The sequence below is a fragment of the Petromyzon marinus genome, chromosome 7 (assembly GCF_048934315.1).
Source record: "Petromyzon marinus isolate PM22_M1 ecotype Great Lakes invasive population chromosome 7, UKy_Petmar_22M1.pri1.0, whole genome shotgun sequence".
Taxonomy (NCBI): Eukaryota; Metazoa; Chordata; class Hyperoartia; order Petromyzontiformes; family Petromyzontidae; genus Petromyzon; species Petromyzon marinus.
In genome coordinates, this window is record NC_133673.1 from 17371188 (window position 1) to 17393705 (window position 22518).

A 22518-nucleotide genomic window follows, 5' to 3' on the forward strand; every position below is an offset into this window, starting at 1 on the left:
TGCTTCATAGCACAGCACAATAACCATTATATTACAGCTCCCCACACAGACACAAAGACAAATATCCCCCATATAGCCTTAACAAGGTGTCGGGGCAAGTGCTGTTATAGCAAGCACCTATGAAGCCTGAAACAGCACCCGAGGGGGTGAGTGGCTAGCACCACGCTTGGACGCCTTTGTCTCCCTCGTGGAGATTCTTTAGACATCGCACCGTATACTCATTTGAGGTTGAGTCAACCTAGGGGAGGCCCAGGACTGGTTCAAGTATTCGTCACCAATGTTGGCCAGGAGTGGAAATGGGTTCGTCGGTTTCATAGCGCAGCACACTAACCGCTACCCCTGATACACTCACACTGCTAAACTACAGTCCCCCACACGCACACAGGCACCCGCTAACGCACATGCGTATACAAAAATAAAGATCCCCCATCTGGGGAGTTGTTTGGCAGACTCAGCACCACAGACGACTCACCCCTGGTCATGCTTGCTGTGCCTGACTGGGCTGTGCCCTGGCAGCTGTTGCTGCTGCATAAGCATGCGGAGGTGATGGCCCATGCGCCCGTCCGCTTGCTCCAATGCGCTCACTCGCCCCGTGGGCTGCCCGTATGAGACGGGGATCCGCGGCAAGCCCGGCTGGCCAGGCCCCACGTGGGGGGGGGGGTTCAGCATGCCATAGTGCGGGCCCGGCATTCCGGATGCCCCGCCGGCCACGTGCAAACCGGGATGGTGGGGGTGGTGGGACGGGTGGGCATGGAGGTGGCCGTACGGCGGGCTCCCGTAGAACTGCGGCGGTGCGGGCCCCCGTTGAGGCGGGTGCTGGTGAGGCGAAGGCCCGGGCTGGCGGTGAGCCGCCGCGTGGTGAGGGCGGCCGAGGGCCACCTGCTTGTTGGCCGCCACAACGGCGGGCCCATACGCGATGGCTGAGACGCCGGCTTGGGCTGTGGTAGCCGCCATGGCCCTCTGCCAGCGTGTGTGTGCCGCGTGGCTGTCCAGGTCCAGGATCTGCTTGGGGCTGTCGGGCCGCTCGTCATCCTCCGCGGCCACGCCGCCGCCATCCGAGCCAGCGTTCTCCCCGCGGCGTTTGTCAAACTCTGGCCCCTTGTCACTGACTCCCCTCTCCTGTGCCGGATGCTTGCTGGAGTCCAGTCTCACGGCGGAGGCCATAGCGGAGGACAGGGGGTAGGAGAGCAAGGGGTCAGCCTCCCTGTTGATGGCAAGGGGCATCCTGTTCCCCAGATCCCCATGCGCTTCCATGGGGGGCACGTGCTGGCTCAGGTACCCAAGGGGGTGGGCAGAGGCCAGGCTCACGGGGGGGGGGGCAGGCCCGGTCTGCGCTGGGCGGTGCTGCTCGTACAGGTAAAAGGGGTGGCGTGACATCTGCCCCAGGAGGTGCTGCTGGTACTGCACTTGTTGGTACTGCACCGGACTCATCCTATAGCCGTGGCCGATGCCATGCTGCAGGCCGTAGGCAGTGCCGTAGGACACTGCCGGCTGGCTGCTGGCCGGAGAGACGGCGTTCACAGTGCTGGCAGCGTGTCGTGTGTCGGAGAACATGTGCAGCACGGAGTTCCGGGCGGTGGCAACATCGCTGGCGCCCGTTCTAGTCTGTCCTGCCGCACCCGTGTCCTTCGACCTCTCTTGGCTTCTGACTCCGCTGTGTGCAGCCGAAGCACCGGCCTTGCCGTTGATATCACCCCATCCCCTCTCGTCCGCGCAGTCTCCGCTTTCCTTCTGCTTGAACATTACGTCAGTAATGCGAGGCTCTGGCCGCTGGTACTCGTCCTTCCCGGACAACCTGGCCTTCCTCCCTGCTTTGAGTCTTTCCCTGTCACTGCGCTCCTCTCTCTTCGCCTCCTTCTTACCATCCCCCTCTCTCCCAGAGCCTGCTAGCTCCGACTCGACAGCCTTGTGCTTTCCAGCTTTGTCTCGCTTGCGCTGCCCAACTTTGTGCTGCGAGGGCCCAATATTAGGAGAGCTTTGGGTTGTCTCAACGGCACGGAGCAGCGACGGCGTTGGTGGCGGCTGTGGAGCGAGGCTGCTTCTTTCGTTGCCAGCATCCTCCCCATCGCCAAGGCCCTGGCTGAAGCCACCACCTGTAAATCAACACAATTGCATATTTCTGAATCTCAACAGAACCGAGCTCCGAGCAAATGTTCACCGCCTTCAAAGAAAAAAACAGCTTTAAGCACAGACTGACAGGGAATTTTAAAAAGTATGGTATAGCAAACATCAAAGCTAATTTAGTTCAATTTAATTTGATTTGTTACATGGCTGATCCCATTTTGGCAGGTGCCTGGTTACTTTAGAAGTGAGATCCGTGGCCCGTGACCGCAGCAGCAGTGCAAAAAAAACTAAAACTTCAATATTGCAGAGAACGAGCACAGGGTCCTAAAGGAATATTGCACAACTCACAAATGAGGTAACAGTCATAAATGAAACACACGAGAATCGAAGATTACAGCACACACGTGTGGGGGCAAGCAGTGCCAGAAAAAGTTAGATGCAGGTGCAAGGAAGCTCTGTGTTTCGGTTTAATATGAAAATAAAGAGGGGCAGTGAAGAAAGGGAACCAAGCTGTAGATGGGTGGCAAAGGTATTCAAGAAATTAAAGCAGCAACGCAGAAAGACTTTTTACCAAAGTTTTAGCAAAAGGTATTTTTAGTGGGAATGAGGTACTACTGAAGCTATGTGAGGGAGTTCGAGGAACTAAGTGTTCCTTCAGAGAATTGGAAAATTTGTTTAAGAGGCAATTTAGGATGAACACAGCCCAGTGGTGGTCTCTCCGGATATCCAGTGGGGAAAGATTTAAGTTCACGTACAGGTTGCAATGATGCGTTCTATAGGGGGCGTCAAGGGCAACATGGAGAGCGCGGTAGAATAATGGAATGAGATGTTTTAAAGTCGATTCAGTAGTGAGATGGTGTCTCGGGTCAGAGGGAGAGCGAGTAGCTTCAAATCTGAAAGGTTGTGCATTCAAATCCTCATTGGGGGTTGACTCAACCCATCATCATCCCTCCAGGGTCGATAAAATAGCAACCACTTTGTATGGTGAACTTGAACTTATTTTCGCACCATAGGTGCAGGGTAAGGACAAAAAACGAAATGAAAACTAAACACAAAATTAAATGAGTTTTCAATTGAGATTTAAAAGTGCATAGCTGTAGTGGCTTCCTAATAATAGAAATCCACAGTGGTTGTCCTATAGATATACTCGTCCCTGTCATGGGAATGTGTAATTTTCACCTTGGCTCTGGGCTGTAAACGAGATCAATTTGACTGTGTAAAATGGTAGTTTAAACAATAAATCAGCAATGTTTTTGCACATTTGCCTGGATTGACACCGATCGCACTGTCACTCACCTCCAGGTACCCCTGAGGCACCAAGGCTTGGCACGCGAGGAGAAGCCTCCGCCACCGTGGATCCGAGCTGCGGGGGTGGTTTCAGACATTCAAGCAGAAGACTTCTCACGCCCTGGCTGCCTATTGGGTTTGTCGAAGAGACTTTGAGCCAGGAACCACTTGAGAAATGGGCGGTAGGCAGCTCCCTGGAGGGCACATTTGACGAATGGGTAATGGCCGTGACGTGTGGATTAGGGCATGGGGATTCGGGGGGATTCCTGCCATGGGACTGATCGAGAATGCTGTTGTCACACGTTCTGGACTCGAGGAAGGCCTCCGAACTGTCGGCACGTGGTTTCGCTTCAGCGGATATCCCCGAGGAGTTGCTGCTGGATGCAGCTTGCAGGAACGGCGGCACTCCATGGACGAATGGCTTCGGGCTGGAAGCCCCTGGGGGTCGCTGCGTAGTGGTGGAGACCATTGACGGAGAGAGCGGCGGATACGGCGCCAGCTCCATCCTGCCCGGAACAGGCGGCGACCGTCCGCTCTCCAAGATGGAGGGTGCTGCCGCGTGCCGGAAGGGTGGTGGGTGGAGCGGCGCCCTCTGTGTCTCGTCGTGGCGCATGACCGACGATGGTGTCTGTAACGAAGGCCATTTCCTGTTGGGCCATGGTGGTTCCTCCGAAGGTGCTCGCTGCTGACATCGAGGGCCCTCTAAGCCACTGCCCTCCACTCCCAATCGTCCCTTGTGCTGATGCAGGTGGCCGTCGACCCCCTCTCTCCTGTTTACTTCTGTGGCAGCTTTTCCAGAATCAGTCGGCTCATCTTCACCACCGGGTTTTGGTTTTGGTTTTGGCAGCACAGATGTGGATTCTTCCATCTGCGGCCGCTCGGCCGCGGTTGGCTTCCCAGCGGCACAGGCAGGCATGGTGGGCTGCGAGGGCCCCTCTGGAGGGGTTCTGGCATTGCCAGGGTCCACTGCTGCAGGGGGCACAACAGGAAGGCTGTGGCCAACCCGCCTCTCGGGTGTGAGAGGGCCGTCTCTGAAGCCAAAGGAGCGCCACACCGAGCGGAGGGAGGAATTAGAGGATGGGAGGGCGGGAATGTGGTCGGCCTGTGGGGCACGAAGGCTGGGTGGGGAGGTGACAGGCGTTTGGGCTGGAGGGTTGGGCCCCGAGGACGATGGCGCCCCTCTGGGTACTTTTGCATAGGCGGCTGCCAGGGAGTGCAGACCGTGAAGCCCAGTGCTGGGAAATCCATTTGTGTGATGGGAATGCTGTTGAATACACAGACACAAACACACGCCATATGGTGACACTAACATCTGTACAGGTATCGAAATTGCAAGTACTCCATATGTGTCGCTAATGACTCAGCCATAAGCAATAATAATTTTATTTAACTCGGATTACAGGGCTGCAAGGTGGCGCAGTGGTGACGACACTGGTGCCTTACAGTAAGCAGTTCCTGGACTAGCTTTTTATAAGCTCTCCTGCTGTTCCGCATGGCTTGCTCCGTATTCACTCTGTTTTTTTCGGTAAAGTCACGTAGGTAAAATTAAATAAAAAAAACCAACTAAATTAAATCATGACGTTTCGGAGGCAACACAAGCGTCCGTCTTCAGGTGGAACAGTCATAGCAGAATATCTGTGTCAAGTTGACAGCTCTGAGACAGCCGGGATTATATAGATGTTAAGGGGGGGGGAGGAGCCAAGAAGGGACGTGGGTGGGGGGGAGGGCTGAGTTAAGCCGCCTTTTGTTATGCTGCAGGGGGTTCGGGGGTAGCGGTGGTGGCACTGCACGAAAACGGGTAAAACACCATTTTGTTATGCTGCAGGGGGTTCGGGGGGAGAGATGCACGAGTACATACAACCCACTGAGAGCAATGGCAGTACAATTATAAGGCAGCTAACGTTTGACTTGATTTATAACATCTTTCCAATGGTTGCTCAATTTCAAACCATCCTCTCGGTTGAAGTTGTGTCTGTGTTTGTATATCTGGATGGCTTCATGGACAAATCTCTGGTAATAACCGGGAGGTTTGCAGAGAACTTTGGTATCAGAGAAGACAAAGTCATGAGAACCCGCTGTGTTGAAACAATGATCAGCCACGGCGGAAGAATTCGTTCTGCCGTGTTTCAAATCTGATTTGTGCTCACGGATTCGGTCATAAATATGTCGTTTCGTCTCCCCAATACAGCAGTCACCGCAGGTACAACTCAATTTGTAAACACCGGGGTACTGTAAGTCAGGAATGACATCCTTTACGGATGGGATCAGATCACGGATTTTGTGTACTGTATTGAACCGGACCTGGATGTTGTGTTTGTTTAAAATTTTGGAAATCTTTTTAGTAACGCCTGCTATGTATGGTAACGTGATGATTTTGATCGGAGTATCAGGTGGTTGTTTCTTTATGGTGGGAGAAACAGCTTGGCGGATGGTACGGTCAGAGTATCCGTTCATCTTGAGGGCCAGATTACATGTTTTAATTCACTGGCCAGGTGGTGTTGGTCAGAAATGCAATGAGCCTTATGGTATAATGTTTTGATGAGAGAGTTCTTTTGAGTCGGGTGGTGGTGGGAATCAGGCTTCAAGTAGGAGTCTGTGTGGGTGGACTTCCTGTAAACAGAATGTCCCAAAGAGCCATCAGTCCTCTCAAACAGAACATCCAAGAATGGCAGCTTGCCATCTTTCTCCACTTCCATGGTGAATTTGATGAATGGGTGTCTGGAATTAATGTGGTCTAGGAAATGGTTCAATGCTGGGAGGCCATGTGGCCAAATGACAAAAGTGTCATCCACATATCTCTTACAAATTGAGTTGTACCTGCGGTGACTGCTATATCGGGGAGACGAAACGACATATTTCTGACCGAATCCGCGAGCACAAATCAGATTTGAAACACGGCAGAACGAATTCTTCGGCCGTGGCTGATCATTGTTTCAACACAGCGGGTTCTCATGACATTGTCTTCTCTGATACCAAAGTTCTCTGCAAACCTCCCGGTTATTACCAGAGATTTGTCCATGAAGCCATCCAGATATACAAACAGACACAACTTCAACCGAGAGGATGGTTTCAAATTGAGCAACCATTGGAAAGATGTTATAAATCAAATCAAACGTTAGCTGGCTTATAATTGTACAGCCATTGCCATTGCTCTCAATGGGTTGTATGTACTCGTGCATCTCTCCCCCCGAACCCCCTACAGCATCAACCATTGAAAAGATGTTATAAACCAAGTCAAAATTTGGCTGCCTTGTAATTGTACAGTCATTTTCATTGCTTTCAGTGGGTTACGTGTACTCGTGCATCTCTCCCCCCGAACCCCCTGCAGCATAACAAAATGGTGTTTTACCCGTTTTCGTGCAGTGCACCACCGCTACCCCCGAACCCCCTGCAGCATAACAAAAGGCGGCTTAACTCAGCCCTCCCCCCCACCCACGTCCCTTCCTGGCTCCTCCCCCCCCCTTAACCTGTATATAATCCCGGCTGTCTCAGAGCTGTCCACTTGACACAGATATTCTGCTGTAACTGTTCCACCTGAAGACGGAAGCTTGTGTTGCCTCCGAAACATCGTGATTTAATTTAGTTGTTTTCTTTTATTTTATTTTACCTACGTGATTTTACCGAAAAAACCAAAGAGTATGAATCCTTGCAGTCACGAAAGCTTCAAATCTAGAATTCCTCTGTATTCTCTGCTTTCCTACCATAGCTAACAAAACCACACAATAAAAAACTAAACTATTAAAAACGAATTATATCTTACCAGTTTCAGCCCACTGAGCTCTATATAGCTCTTTTTCAGAAGCGACCTGGCCACAAATGACAGCTCAACAAATTGGCTCATGTGGAAATTTATAGCAGCCAAATAGGCTATACGGATGTTTCTAAATGTGGAGGGAAAAACTGGAGGACGTGGAAACAAATCCACGCGACCATGGGGAGAACAAGCAAACTCCAAATAAATAGGCGTCAGGGTTGGGATAGAACCCACAACCTCCTGTATACCGGGCAAGGTAGTTCATATCTCGCCATCGTAGCGCCCCAGTGTAATTGGTGTTGGCCAAACATACTAATGCTGAAAAATTCCCTACATATTAGTGAATTGAGATTCCACACAGCAGCAACATCGCCCCCGACTGCAACAACTTATCAGAACCCTCTTTAAAAAGTCTTAGAGACTCAGCGAGGCTTTCCCGGTTACACATGCATAATAATGATAAGTATTAACTATTTAACTGTGACGCTTGGGATCTGTGTTCCCTGTGCGATGTGCATGGCACATGTGCTGCACCACAGCGCTGCTGGTGCCCCGGTGAGCAACAGCGGGAGCCGGCGCCTTACCGGGCCTTGTGGTAGGTGGAGGGCAGAAGCGGAGCTCGCGCCGGGGGAAGTAGGCAAGGGGAAGGGCCGAGGCTCTGGCGCCGCTGGCTGCTGCATCACAAACAGTGGGGTTAGAGCACAGACGGTGGGGTTAGATCACAGAGGACACAGCTGGGGTTTCCTATTACGCTCCGTTTACCCAGGAGAACCTCGCTATTGAGTCTCAAGACACTTTTTCACGAGGGTCCTGTCACGTTTTGTGTGTAATCCAAATTGAGTAATTTCCAAATATTCTTGGTTCTTTCGGTAAAGTCACGTAGAAGGGAAACAATAATATAATAAAAAAAATAAAAAAATAAAACAATAAAATTCTCACGACGTTTCCTTATTCACCAAAAGTTCCTGTACCTGACACCATCGCAATCATTGAAGACTTGGTTCATCAAGGACTAAACACTGAGGTACCCCCCCTGGTGAGACACTGCTTAACCAATACATACTTCACTTGGAATGGAACTTTCTACAAACAAACTGAGGGCACCCCAATGGTCTCCCCCCTATCTCTGGTTGTAACCAACATTTTCATGGAGAAATTTGAGACTGACGCCATCCAGACTGCCACTCTGCGCCCAACCTTATGGAAGAGGTACGTGGATGATACTTTTGTCATCTGGCCACATGGCCGGCCTGCTCTAGACCAATTCCTCAACCACATCAATTCCATACACCCAGCCATCAGATTTACCATGGAAGTCGAAAAAGATGGCAAGCTACCTTTTTTGGATGTCCTAATAAAAGAGACCTGATGGTTCAATGAGCCACTCTGTCTACAGGAAAGCTACCCATAAGGATGCTTACCTGAAACCGGATTCCCACCACCATCCATCCCAGAAGAATTCCCTCATCAAGACTCTGCACCATAGAGCCCAATGCATATCCGACCAGGAACACATAGCCAGTGAACTCAAGCTCTTAAGGCTAATGGTTACTCCGACTACACAATCCGCAAAGCTATCACTCCAACCATGAAGAAGGACCCTCTTGAGGAGCCTTTCAAAACCATCACTTTACCCTACATTGCAGGGATCACAAAAAGATCTCCAAAATCTTGAATAAACACAAGATCCAGGTCCAATTCAACACATTACATAAAATCCGCGATCTCGTTCCGTCTGTAAAAGATGCGATTCCAGACATACAGTACCCTGGCGTCTACAAACTAAGTTGCCTCTGTGGTAGTAGTTACATTGGAGAAACCAAACGACATGTCTCGGACCGCATTCGTGAACACAAAGCAGACCTAAAACACGGTAGGACCAACACCTCGGCCGTGGCAGATCACTGTTATAATTCAGTAGGCTCACATGACATTGACTTCTCCAAGACAGAGGTTCTTTGCAAGCCATCTGGCTACCATGAGAGATTCGTTCATGAGGCTATCCACATATACAAAAACAGAGACAATTTCAACCGAGAAGATGGATTCTGGCTTAGCAATCATTGCAAGGATTTGATAAACCATTTCGGGTCATAATTGATTGTTGACGCTTATGGTGGCTTTCAGACCGCTTCCATTATTTTCGTCTCCCCCCTCCTCTTTTCCCAACATAGATGGACTTGCCCATCTGAATAACTGCCAAATCGCTCTCCGTGGTGCTAACGCAAAAAAACGCCACTTTTTTCAGATTTTCTTGTTGTGGTTTTCACACCTGATGATGATTGCTTGTGTTGCAGTCGAAATGTCATGAGAATTTTATTGTTTTATATTTTTATTATTTTATTGTTTCCCTTCTACGTGACTTTATCGAAAGAACCAAGACTATGAATCCTTGCAGTCACGAAAGCTTTAAATCAAAATTTTATATCCAAATGTTTACGTTTTTGGGATATTTGGCCAAGACCAGTTACATACTCTTTGGTTCTATTGGGTAAAGTCACGTAGGTGAAAATAAAATAACAAAAAATCACGACGTTTCGGCCACAACACAAGCGGCCTTCATCAGGTGAAGGGATGAGACTGTCTGGTAGGACAGCGCTGAAGTGAAAAAGCCACGCTCAGATCACGACCTTTAAGCTGTGTGAGAAGAAAACAAAGCGCCTTGACAAAGGAATTAGCATATAATTTAGCATTGAAATGGCTCATTGAAATAGCTAAGTTAAAGTATACACATCCGCAGAGGTACCCCTTGACAAAGGAATTAGCATAGAATTTAGCATTGAAATAGCTGAGTGATTAGCTTGTAACTGGTCACAGAAATAGCTATGTTAAAGTCAGAGCATATACATTCACCGAGGCACCTAGTACTAATCAAACAGGAGAATTTAGCGAAACACAACCACGCTCAGACAGCGGACCTTTAAACTGTGTGCGAGCAAACAAGGTGTTCTGACAAAGAAATTAGCATAAAAATGTCAGAACACCTTGTTTGCTCGCACACAGTTTAAAGGTCCGCTGTCTGAGCGTGGTTGTGTCTCGCTAAATTCTCCTGTTTGATTAGTACTAGGTGCCTCGGTGAATGTATATGCTCTGACTTTAACATAGCTATTTCTGTGACCAGTTACAAGCTAATCACTCAGCTATTTCAATGCTAAATTCTATGCTAATTCCTTTGTCAAGGGGTACCTCTGCGGATGTGTATACTTTAACTTAGCTATTTCAATGAAACATTTAAATGCTAAATTATATGCTAATTCCTTTGTCAAGGCGCTTTGTTTTCTTCTCACACAGCTTAAAGGTCGTGATCTAAGCGTGGCTTTTCTCACTCCAGCGCTGTCCTCCAGACAGTCTCGTCCCTTCACCTGATGAAGGCCGCTTGTGTTGTGGCCGAAACGTCGTGATTTTTTGTTATTTTATTTTCACCTACGTGACTTTACCCAATAGAACCAAAGAGTATGGATCCTAGCAGTCACGAAAGCTTTAAATCAAGACCAGTTACATTTATTGTTAGATTTTTTTTAGCTACGAGAAGAATTTGGAGAATGCGGAGGAAGGAAACCCATGCAGAACAGAGGAAGAGAACAAACTCCATGGAGAAAGCTGCCCCAGTCAGGAACTGAACCTCCAATTTTTTCCCACACCTCTGATTAGCACGGTTGGCTATGTACAGTGCGAAAAAAGTTCAATATACAGTGAGGGAAAATAGTATTTGATCCCCTGCTGATTTTGTACGTTTGCCCACTGACAAAGAAATGATCAGTCTATAATTTTAATGGAAGGTTTATTTGAACAGTGAGAGACAGAATAACAAAAAAAATCCAGAAAAACGCATGTCAAAAATGTTATAAATTGATTTGCATTTTAATGAGGGAAATAAGTATTTGACCCCTCTGCAAAACATGACTTAGTACTTGGTACAAAACCCTTGTTGGCAATCACAGAGGTCAGACGTTTATTGTAGTTGGCCACCAGGTTTGCACACATCTTAGGAGGGATTTTGTCCCACTCCTCTTTGCAGATCTTCTACAAGTCATTAAGGTTTCGAGGCTGACGTTTGGCAACTAGAAGCTTCAGCTCCCTCCACAGATTTTCTATGGGATTAAGGTCTGGAGACTGGCTAGGCCACTCCAGGACCTTAATGTCCTTCTTCTTGAGCGACTCCTTTGTTACCTTGGCCGTGTGTTTTGGGTCATTGTCATGCTGGAATACTCATCCACGACCCATTTTAATGCCCTGGCTGAGGGAAGGAGGTTCTCATCCAAGATTTGACGGTACATGGCCCCGTCCATCGTCCCTTTGATGCGGTGAAGTTGTCCTGTCCCCTTAGTAGAAAAACACCCCCAAAGCATAATGTTTCCACCTCCATGTTTGACGGTGGGGATGGTGTTCTTGGGGTCATAGGCAGCATTCCTCCTCCTCCAAACACAGCGAGTTGAGATGATGCCAGAGCTCCATTTTGGTCTCATCTGACCACAACACTTTCACCCAATTATCCTTTGAATCATTCAGATGCTCACTGGCAAACTTCAGACGGGCATGTATATGTGCTTTCTTGGGGACCTTGCGGGCGCTGCAGGATTTCAGTCCTTCACGGCGTAGTGTGTTACCAATTGTTTTCTTGGTGACTATGGTCCCAGCTGCCTTGAGATCATTGACAAGATCCTCCCGTGTAGTTCTGGGCTGATTCCGTTTTCATGATCATTGCAACTCCACGGGGTGAGATCTTGCATGGAGCCCCAGGCCGAGGGAGATTGACAGTTCTTTTGTGTGTTCTTCCATTTGCGAATAATCACACCAACTGTTGTCACCTTCTCACCAAGCTGCTTGGCAATGGTCTTGTAGCCCATTCCAGCCTTGTGTAGGTCTACAATCTTGTCCCTGACATCCTTGGAGAGCTCTTTGGTCTTGGCCATGGTGGAGAGTTTGGAATCTGCTTCTGTGGACAGGTGTCTTTTATACAGGTAAAAAGCTGAGATTAGGAGCACTCCCTTTAAGAGTGTGCTCCTAATCTCAGCTCGTTACCTGTATAAAAGACACCTGGGAGCCAGAAATCTTTCTGATTGAGAGGGGGTCAAATACTTATTTCTCTCATTAAAATGCAAATCAATTTATAACATTTTTGACATGCGTTTTTCTGGATTTTTCTGTTGTTATTCTGTCTCTCACTTTTCAAATAAACCTACCATTAAAATTATAGACTGATCATTTCTTTGTCAGTGGGCAAACATACAAAATCAGCAGGGGATCAAATACTTTTTTCCCTCACTGTACATACAAACACAGGCGTTACCACCGTGCCACCGCTCATGGCGGCAAGAGGAGTGTGGGTCCCACCTGTCTGGAGAGCGAGTAGTAGGGGTTGCGGGGTCGCGCAGCGTTCACTTCCTCCGCACCCACGCCATCCACCAGCGGCTGCTTCTGTCCACAAAACATCTACACGTGTACTCGCGTGTACTCACATTCACACGGCCTTGTGTGCTCACGCTCACAGCTGTCATGCACTTATGTTTAGACGGGAACTCTGAGGGACACAGGGGCTGTAGGGGTCTGACTGAGGAACCCACGGGCTGTAGGGATCTCACCTTCACTGGGGTGGGTGTCCACTCGGAGGGGAGGGTGGGGGAAGCCCCGCGGTGCAGCTCGGCCCTGCTCTGCTCCCTGCCTGGCGACGAGACATCCCCGTGCTCCACAGACGCTTCCCTCTCGTGCTTGACAGGCTCGGCCCTTGCCTCCTCCTCTTCCTCCTCCAACTCGGATGCCGATCGCGACTCTGACTCAGAGCCGCGCGTGTCTTCGCTGCTGGAGTTGAGGGCATCCCTTTCGCGCTTCGTGTGGGCACGTGGCCGCTCCGTCCCATACGCGCCTCTCCCGTGTCCGTCACGCGAAGGCGCCGCACGGGTCCAGCGCCTCGCGCGCTCCTCCGACTCGTCACTGCGCCCCCTGGCGCCGTCGCTGTCGCGGTATGGGCCGGAGGGAGGCCCCTCACCATCCCAACTGGAGTCGGAGCTTTCAGAGTCCTCCTCCCTCCGGGCGGCGACGGTCCTGCGGCCCCTCCCACGGGCCCCGCGCACGCCGCCGCGACCCCTCCTGCCGCCCCTTTTGTTGCGGTGACCCAAGGGTCCCCTCAGGGCCTCGTCTGCACTCTCCCCGCTCTCTCCGGGGAAGTGCTTCGTCATCGCGCGGTCGAACACGCTCTCAAGGCTTTCGGCCATCTGTGTGTACTCTGCACTCGCCAGCCACCCACAGCACAGCACAGCATGCAGTCTCCATCACGCATCGCTCAAGTACAAATGTGTATCCAGCTCGGAGAAAATGTATAACACCGGATGTACGCATCCCCACAGACTAAAAATGTCCAATTTTCCTGAACCCCATTCCCACTCCCCCCATACCTGCAACCCTTAACCAACTTCACCCCCCCCCATCCCCTCTGACCTAGATAATTATAGCAACAGATAGATGGCACTCTGGGTGATCCGGGTAGGAGGCAAAGGGGAGTTGTTCGGTATCACCTGAGGTGGCTAATGCTATCAGTAGCCACCATGGGCAGAAGCTTAGGGTACATGCAGTCCGTTTCACACTGCACACTTCCTATTTATTTTAACATTCCGCAAACGTTTAACATCAAATTCTATACGTCATGGTATCCACATAATGAAAAAAATTCTTACAAAGCTAACAGTAGCCATGCTATCATACATATTTGCGATCTAGAGCTAACATTCTTCACAAAAATCAATGTTATGATGTGCCATCCTGGGTGGTACCAATAACAAAGCTTCAATGACCATTGCTCCTCGCCTCATCCTGTCACCCCCTTGAATGCGTGGCACCCGTACCGCTGATTTCGCCGTTGTACTGACGGCAGTTCTCAAACATGAGCTTCACGTCAGCGACCAACTCCTCCTTGCACTGGTACTGCTGGGCACTCAGGTTGCGCTCGATCCTCGCCAGGTCCATGGGGCTCTGCACGGCACACGGAAAACCGAGTCACATAAACACCAGAGCGAATAGGCCCCGTAATCTTCGTCACGGCTCGGCTCAGCCAAGCCTGAGCCGAGCCGGCTCGGAGCCTGGTCCCAATCGAACTCGGGATTTCCACGAGCCAAGGCTGAGCCCAGCCACAGCCGAGCCACAGCAGAGCCTCTCACGCACCTGAGCCAAGCCGTGTCAGAGGCCAGGCCGAGCCGAGCCATAACTGCGAATATGGTCCTTTACAGCGATTGGAGCTTGTAAGGCAGGAGAGAACGCTAGTGATGGCAGCGGCAGCTACACTGCTCACCTTGATGATGTCGTAGTAGTGCGGAGCATAGGCCTCGTCCACAGCCTCCAGAAATGGCCATGCATCCTTGTGCGCCTTCACGGCCTCGAGCACTGAGCAATGAACAAATTCATCAGCAACCACTCCTTTGTCAAACAGTAGTATACAACTCACAAATTCAGCCAAATATGGAGTCCTGTTGTCATGTCTTGGTGGAGCATCCAGTCCCTACATCGCTGCACCTAATCGAGATGACCAGAGAGCAGCAGTCACAAGGTGATTGATGATCCAGCACTCACTGATTGACTCCGGTCACTCGCTCACTGGTGATCAGTTGCCTCCTATTCACTCTTCTATCGCTACGCACTGTGAACTTCATAAACTGAACCAGTCCTGGGTCTCCACTATGTTGACTCAGCATCACACGAGTAGCTGGTGCGGTGCGCAAACATCGGCAGTAGGGAAACAAAGGCGGTCGGGCGTGGTGCTTGCCACCTACCCCCTTGTGCATCATGCCAGCCTCTTACTCACAAACAGCACTTACCCCAAAAGTATGTTTAGCTACATGGGGGGATCTTTGTGCTCAGCAAAGATGTTTTTAAAACAATGCACACGCTTGATGATCGAAATGTGTGAGAAATGCAAAATTCGTACCTTTAAACATGGATATATATTCCTCATCCAGTTCAAACCTGCATGGCAAATCAAGCATAATAATAATAATAATTAACAACTTAATACAATCAGTGTTCACGTCATTCTTATAGCGCTCATGTATTTCACAGACACAGTCGGCAGTAGCTTCACAGCAGGAGGCAATGGTGCTGTGTGTGCGTAATTTCCATTGAGTAATTTGTGGGTAAATTTTCAAATTTGACAAAACTTGGACTGAAACGCCAGCAACACAATGGCCTACTTCTCTTTTGAATGACGTCACGGGATCCGGAATGTCCATTGCGAAGCAGACGGTGCGTATTTTACAGTTAGTACATCCACAATATTATCCAGGGCGGCCTCCGCATTTAACTCAGAAACATCTGCAACAAGCAGCAAACGTGCTACCGCTGAGCCATGTCACTGCCCCAAACACGTCTAAGCACCGCTGTGCTGTGACACGACCACACAGGATGTTAGTGCAGCTGTGCGGATGTTCGTGTGTACGACTTAGTGTGCGAGACCCACGTGTCTCCTAGGGGATGTGGAGTGACGGACACGGGTTGGGAGCCCGTGTCACCGAGTTCTGGAACTGGCTTCTGTCCCTGTGACTCCACAAGGAACTGCTCCTCTCGCCGGTGTTTATGGTGAGGCCGCCCTGCAACACAAGGCCACCGCATGCGGTGAGCGAGCACTCACCACGACTTGAACGTGGCACACAGCGCTGCCAAAAAGCACTGACGCATAGCGCTTGACACAAAGTGCATGACAAACAAGAGCATGATGCACGACGCATGGCACACGGTGTGCGACACGTAGAGCTCAGCGTACGGAACACGATAGGCTCACGCGACAGACACCAGAGCGGCCGCGCCACGTGCGAGTACCTTCCTTCTCCCTGCGACGTCTCTCAGCTTTCCTAATTTCCCGCTCGGCGCGCCGCCGCTCTCGCTCCTTCTCCTGCTCCACCTCGCGGATGGCCAACAGTCGGTCCTGCACCCCCACAGATCCAGCAACACGCGGCGCACACACTTTCCCATTAAACACGCTTTGTTTCGCTTTCTCACCACATAGATACGAGGAAAAAAAGGCGTGCTGGGTTAGACATTTGTGCAGGATGGGGAAGGGCTGATTGCCAAGACAGACTTAAGAGCAGATGGTTAAATATTGTCAGCAAATCTTGTTCTACTGTGCAGCAGCTGCAGGATTGATCGGAGGGGAGAAAGAGCTAACGAGGTGTGGCAGCATCATTACCTTCGGCCATGATGACATCTTGATATTGTATCACTTTCATACCACATAACCATCTTGGTGAATCCACGGCAGTGAAAAACTTGCGTCTATGCTCAGAGCATTTGGCATGCGCATGTATGCGTGTATGTCTTTGGAGTGGTAGTATACCTGTTAGCACACTGTGCTATGAACCTGGCTACCTGAATAAGATTCCCACTCGCAGCCAACACTTGTGACGATTATCTGAACCGGTCCTGGGCCTCTCCTAAGTCGACTCAGCCTAAAATTAGTATCTGGTACAGTGTGTAAACATCGCTACTAGGGAGACAAAGGCGGTCGAGCGTGGTGCTGGCCATCCACCCCCTTGTGTACAATGCCGGCCTGTTTAGGTGCTCGCTAACAGGACTTGCCCCAAAAGTCTAAGGCTATTCAGGGGATCTTTGTCTTTGTTGTATATGTGTGGGCGCACGTGCGCATGAACAATATTTCCTCTTGCCTCCTCCTCCTGCTGCACACGTTTGACGGTGAGACGGTCAGATGCACGGCGAGGAGCCATCTCCAGCAACTGCTTGTGCAGCGTCTTCTCCTGCGCTCGCGCACCACAGCCAAACGTGCGTTACGGTGAAGCAGAGCAAAACATAATCGCACAAACACCACAAGAAAACCGCGAGGGATTCGCCCACAGAGGGCCACTGGCTGCCACCGCTCACTTTGTTCCCAACAATCCGGCGAGCCATTCGAGAGGCCCACATGGCCCACCCCACCCTGGCTATCGCGCCGCACCCCACCCACAAGTTTGCGTACCTTCTCGGCGGCAGTGGCCGTCACGTGGGGAATGAGAGACCCGACCAGCGTACGGTAGAGGTGGCGCTCCTTGAAAGAGCGGCTGCGCTGCAAGGAATCAGCGAGCGCCTGCCACTCGGGGAGATACTCGCACACCAGGGACCAGGCGCCGAGACGAGCCATGGGCACAGGTCCTGCACACGTGCACGCTTAGCAAATTTGCCCTGCCTTATCTCTACGCAATGCAAAACCTGCCAATGAGCAGCAGTAAAATTCCCGGTGTCGTAATAAAAATGTAACGTTAAGTACTCGTGGTATCGTGCCATTCTTATAGCCCAAGGATGTCGTGAAGACACTGCTATGTTTCACAGACAGTATGCAGTAGTTTTACAGTATGGGGCAATGTTGTCTGTGTCTTCTAATTGGGCAATTTGCAGTGGATGTTTCAAATACAACAAATTTGGACCATTACACCAGAACACTCTTCACATTTGACATAACGGGATTTTTCAACGGCCACGGTGAAGAAGACGGCACTTATTTAATGGTGAATACAACACATTGATAAATCAGGATGGCCCGCTGGGTTTGAACCGCAAACGAGTGCCTGCAGTGGCCAGTCACTTACCAGAGTTCTTCCGCTTGCGAGCGCGCGGTTTGGCTCTGGTCGTCTCCCTCCAGTCAGAGTGCTCCGAGTCAGCATCGCTCTCCAGAGGAGTGTCGCTGCTTCACGCGCGCATGACAGCAGCTGATGACGCAAGCTCACCGATGCACAATTCAGGTTTATTTTGTCTAACGATGTGAGAAGTCGAGAGAGACCAAGACGAGTCTCTTATATGCAAGAGTGACCGGTGTCGACAAAAATTACTAAAGCAATCGTATAAAACAACAGTACAACAATGGAGCAAATGGAAATCAGTACATGAGCAATCAAATAGGAATCAGAGCAAAACAACCACGTTGCAGAAAAAAAAATCAACATAATGCGCAAACATTAATTATTACATTAAATCACTTTCCTGTAATTAGAATTGGCTTGGACATATTCCTTTTTTAAAAACCACTCGTAGAATATATATTCTTGGTTCTTTCGGTAAAATCACGTAGAAGGGAAACAATAAAATAATAAAAATATAAAACAATAAAATTCTCACGTCATTTCGACTGCAACACAAGCAATCATCATCAGGTGTGAAAACCACAGCAAGAAAATTTGAAAAAAGTGGCGGTTTTTTAACGTTAGCACCACGGAGAGCGATTTGGCAGTTATTCAGATGGACGAGTCCATCTATGTTCAGAAAAGAGGAGAGGGGAGACGAAAAAAATGGATGCGGTCTGAAAGCCACCGTAAGCATGAACCATCAATTAAGACCCGAAATGGTTTATCAAATCCTTCCAATGATTGCTAAGCCAGAATCCTTCTTCTCGGTTGAAATTGCCTCTGTGTTTGTATATGTGGATAGCCTCATGAACGAATCTCTTATGGTGGCCAGATGGCTTGCAAAGAACCTCTGTCTTGGAGAAGTCAATGTCATGTGAGCCTACTGAATTATAACAGTGATCCGCCACGGCCGAGGTGTTGGTCCTACCGTGTTTTAGGTCTGCTTTGTGTTCACGAATGCGGTCCGAGACATGTCGTTTGGTTTCTCCAATGTAACTACTACCACAGACACAACTTAGTTTTTAGACGCCAGGGTACAGTATGTCCGGAATCACATCTTTTACAGACGGAACCAGATCACGGATTTTATGTAATGTGTTGAATCGGACCTGGATCTTGTGTTTATTCAAGATTTTGGAGATCTTTTTTGTGATCCCCGCAATGTAGGATAAAGTGATGGTTTTGAAAGGCTCAAGAGGGTCCTTCTTCATGGTTGGAGTGATAGCTTTGCGGATTGTATAGTCGGAGTAACCATTAGCCTTAAGAGCTTGGTGTACATGCTTGAGGTCACTGGCTATGTGTTCCTGGTCGGATATGCATTGGGCTCTATGGTGCAGTCTTGATGAGGGAATTCTTCTGGGATGGATGGTGGTGGGAATCCGGTTTCAAGTAAGCATCTGTATGGGTAGCTTTCCTATAGACAGAGTGACTCATTGAACCATCAGGTCTCTTTTTTATTGGGACATCCAAAAAAGGTAGCTTGCCATCTTTTTCCACTTCCATGATAAATCTGATGGCTGGGTGTACACCCAGCCATAAGGTTTACCATGGAAGTCGAAAAAGATGGCAAGCTACCTTTTTTGGATGTCCTAATAAAAAAGAGACCTGATGGTTCAATGAGCCACTCTGTCTACAGGAAAGCTACCCATACGGATGCTTACCTGAAACCGGATTCCCACCACCATCCATCCCAGAAGAATTCCCTCATCAAGACTCTGCACCATAGAGCCCAATGCATATCCGACCAGGAACACATAGCCAGTGAACTCAAGCATGTACACCAAGCTCTTAAGGCTAATGGTTACTCCGACTATACAATCCGCAAAGCTATCACTCCAACCATGAAGAAGGACCCTCTTGAGGAGCCTTTCAAAACCATCACTTTATCCTACATTGCGGGGATCACAAAAAAAATCTCCAAAATCTTGAATAAACACAAGATCCAGGTCCAATTCAAAACATTACATAAAATCCGTGATCTGGTTCCGTCTGTAAAAGATGTGATTCCGGACATACAGTACCCTGGCGTCTAAGCAGACCTAAAACACGGTAGGACCAACACCTCGGCCGTGGCAGATCACTGTTATAATTCAGTAGGCTCACATGACATTGACTTCTCCAAGACAGAGGTTCTTTGCAAGCCATCTGGCTACCATGAGAGATTCGTTCATGAGGCTATCCACATATACAAACACGGAGACAATTTCAACCGAGAAGATGGATTCTGGCTTAGCAATCATTGGAAGGATATGATAAACCATTTCGGGTCTTAATCGATTGTTCACGCTTACGGTGGCTTTCAGACCGCATCCATTATTTTCGTCTCCCCTCTCCTCTTTTCCGAACATAGATGGACTCGTCCATCTGAATAACTGCCAAATCGCTCTCCGTGGTGCTAACTTAAAAAAAAAACGCTATTTCTTTCAAATTTTCTTACTATGGTTTTCACACCTGATGATGATTGCTTGTGTTGCAGTCGAAACGTCGTGATAATTTTATTGTTTTATATTTGTATTATTTTATTGTTTCCCTTCTACGTGACTTTACCGAAAGAACCAAGAATATGAATCCATGCAGTCACGAAAGCTTTAAATCACTCGTAGAATGTTTTTGTTACAGAACCACGGGAACAAATTCAGAGCGATTATTACACTGGTATGTAAATAGACAAGGACACATGTCAAAAACAATAAGTGAAGTTTTCACAGAATCGGCAGGTTAACACCCATCAAAATGTGCTTAATATGGAGGAGCAAACCAAGGACATTGATGTAATGGAATTAGCGCCAACATGCGTTATCCGGTGCACTGTCGCGCAGATGAAGAGCCCTGGGTGAGGCAGAGGGAGCCAGGACGAACCTCCAATCGCGGGCGCTGTGTGCGCCCTCTTGTTGCTCCCGGCCGGTGTCTGCCCGGGAGGCACGCCCTCGTCTCCCCCTCTTCCCATCACCTCTCCTGGTCTTCTTCTTTTCTCGCTGTTTTAATTTCCTGATCGGCAAAATAAATTTCGGTGATGCTCGCGCATTGAGTCTGTTATAAACCGGCAATGGCTCGCTCACACCCCTGCGGGTAGCATGACCTCCCCCCACAAGAGCAAACTCTGGAGGACATTTTATCAGATGTATTGAAAGGGGTGGGAGTACCCACACTTTAACCCACCAAACGTGACCTACCAATCAACGAGCTTTGGTGAACACATTTACACTGCTAGATGGACACAGGCAGTGGAGGGTGGGAGGAATTTAATAAATTCGCCCCATAGTTTCATCAGCCGACCAAAAGGAGATTAAATCAAATCGGCAACCTCTGGATTGAAAGTACAGTATGTTAGCTATTACACTGTGGCAGCTCCCCTGTAATAAACACGCAGCGATTCTATTGCTGGGATGTGCTGTTGCGACATGCGTTTAAAACTGTTGGGATGTCCTCTTGTCTGCTCTGTGAGAAGTTTGTTACATTATGAGCAAATTATTGATGTATGTTGTTATAGTTGTTCTGGTTGGTATCTGGGGCAGAGAAACAAAAAATCGGACCTCACCTTGACCCCTTCTTTCCCACCGGCCGGCCCAATTGCCGGCCTTCTCTCTTGCACTCGGACTGCCCTAAGTGCCGGCCCCGACGCTGGGCCCCTCGCTGGCCCCCTCGCCTGCCCCGCTTGCCCCGGCCGGCGGCCACAGGTTGCGGTGGCGGCGGTGGTGGCTCCTCCTTGTAAAGCCGCGTGCCGTAGAAGTACCAATAGAGAGCGCCGGTGGAGTCCTCACCAATCGGACAAAGACGAAGACTCTCGGCCTCCCAACCCTGGGCGACACGCAAGCATGGAAATCAGCGCCTCTCAGAGCTCCACCTCAGCCCAAGTCTCCCCATTCCATTTGTGAAGTTCACTAAAATAACTTGGATCTGTCCCGCCAGTCCGCCAGTGCCTTCATCTTCACTATCCACACGGGCCCCACCGCTTACCTTGAGAACGTCGTAAACGTCAGCGGCGTCCAGCCGGTAATCGCATAGCCGCTGCAGCAGCGTGACACGTGTGCGCAAGGGTAGCTCCAGAAACACACGGTCCGCTCCATCAGCATCCAGGGGATTCTCCCGGCCCTCTTCCAGCTCCCAGCGATGCCGCACGATGTCGTGGAGGTAATAGCCATAATTTTCTCTCCTGCGCACACAAGCGTGCGCACAAGCGTACATACACAGCAACATTGGCGAAGCAGACTTGAGAACATATTTTGAAGCTCCAAAGCCTTGCACGTCCGAATCTGCGCACGGCGCTCGCTAGCTGCCCATGCGCTTTCATCTGTGGCAAGGCGAACTCTTCTGGCAGAGGACGACGTGGCGATCCGAAGGTGTAGTGGTGCGATGCTTGTTTGGCGAGGTGCACAGACGTGCGTGACTCACGTGATGTCACGCCGCTGGTAGCAGCCCTGGAGCAGCGCGACCAGCAGCTCCTCCTCAAACTCCGTCTCGTTCCTCAGCAAAGCGCCCTCCACATCCTGAGCACACATGGTTCCACCACGGGGTCACGTCAAGTTTAGTTTTTTAACCAAGCGGGAACTAAAGAGACAAGGACGGTCTCATTTGCATGAGTGACATTGGATAATTCACACCCGACTGTTATTCCACAATTGCCCCCAAATGAAAACAAGCGGTTCAAGTATGGGAGCGGTAACAAAAAAATAGGCAGCCAATAATCTTGCACACTCTTTAAGCTGTAGACATCACTGCAGCAACGACCAGAAGTCAATGGCCTCTCCCGAGCCCCAGCTGCCGTAAAGGGTCACCCCTCCCCCACTCCCCACTGCCCCCGCATCTTGGACATGGGGAGAA

At 49.7% G+C, this 22518-nt stretch overlaps 1 protein-coding gene across 7 annotated transcripts in view; it reads right to left on the reverse strand.

Annotated features, from left to right (window-relative positions):
- CECR2 (CECR2 histone acetyl-lysine reader) overlaps positions 1-22518 on the reverse strand; it is a 30858-nt gene that overhangs the window by 5043 nt on the left and 3297 nt on the right. The window contains exons 2-18 of one of the 7 annotated variants that reach the window (XM_076065489.1): positions 22090-22184; positions 21655-21850; positions 21236-21495; positions 20557-20685; positions 17665-17762; positions 17058-17245; positions 16750-16839; positions 15908-16013; positions 15549-15678; positions 15021-15058; positions 14388-14479; positions 13945-14071; positions 12688-13328; positions 12440-12523; positions 7690-7779; positions 3361-4615; positions 473-2093 (exon numbers count right to left, since the gene is read on the reverse strand). In XM_076065489.1, the coding sequence (XP_075921604.1) occupies positions 473-2093; positions 3361-4615; positions 7690-7779; positions 12440-12523; positions 12688-13328; positions 13945-14071; positions 14388-14479; positions 15021-15058; positions 15549-15678; positions 15908-16013; positions 16750-16839; positions 17058-17245; positions 17665-17762; positions 20557-20685; positions 21236-21495; positions 21655-21850; positions 22090-22184 (5240 nt within the window). The remainder of the gene's footprint in view (positions 1-472; positions 2094-3360; positions 4616-7689; positions 7780-12439; positions 12524-12687; positions 13329-13944; positions 14072-14387; positions 14480-15020; positions 15059-15548; positions 15679-15907; positions 16014-16749; positions 16840-17057; positions 17246-17664; positions 17763-20556; positions 20686-21235; positions 21496-21654; positions 21851-22089; positions 22185-22518) is intronic. The other 6 variants (XM_076065488.1, XM_076065483.1, XM_076065485.1 and 3 more) reach the window with 6 other exon arrangements.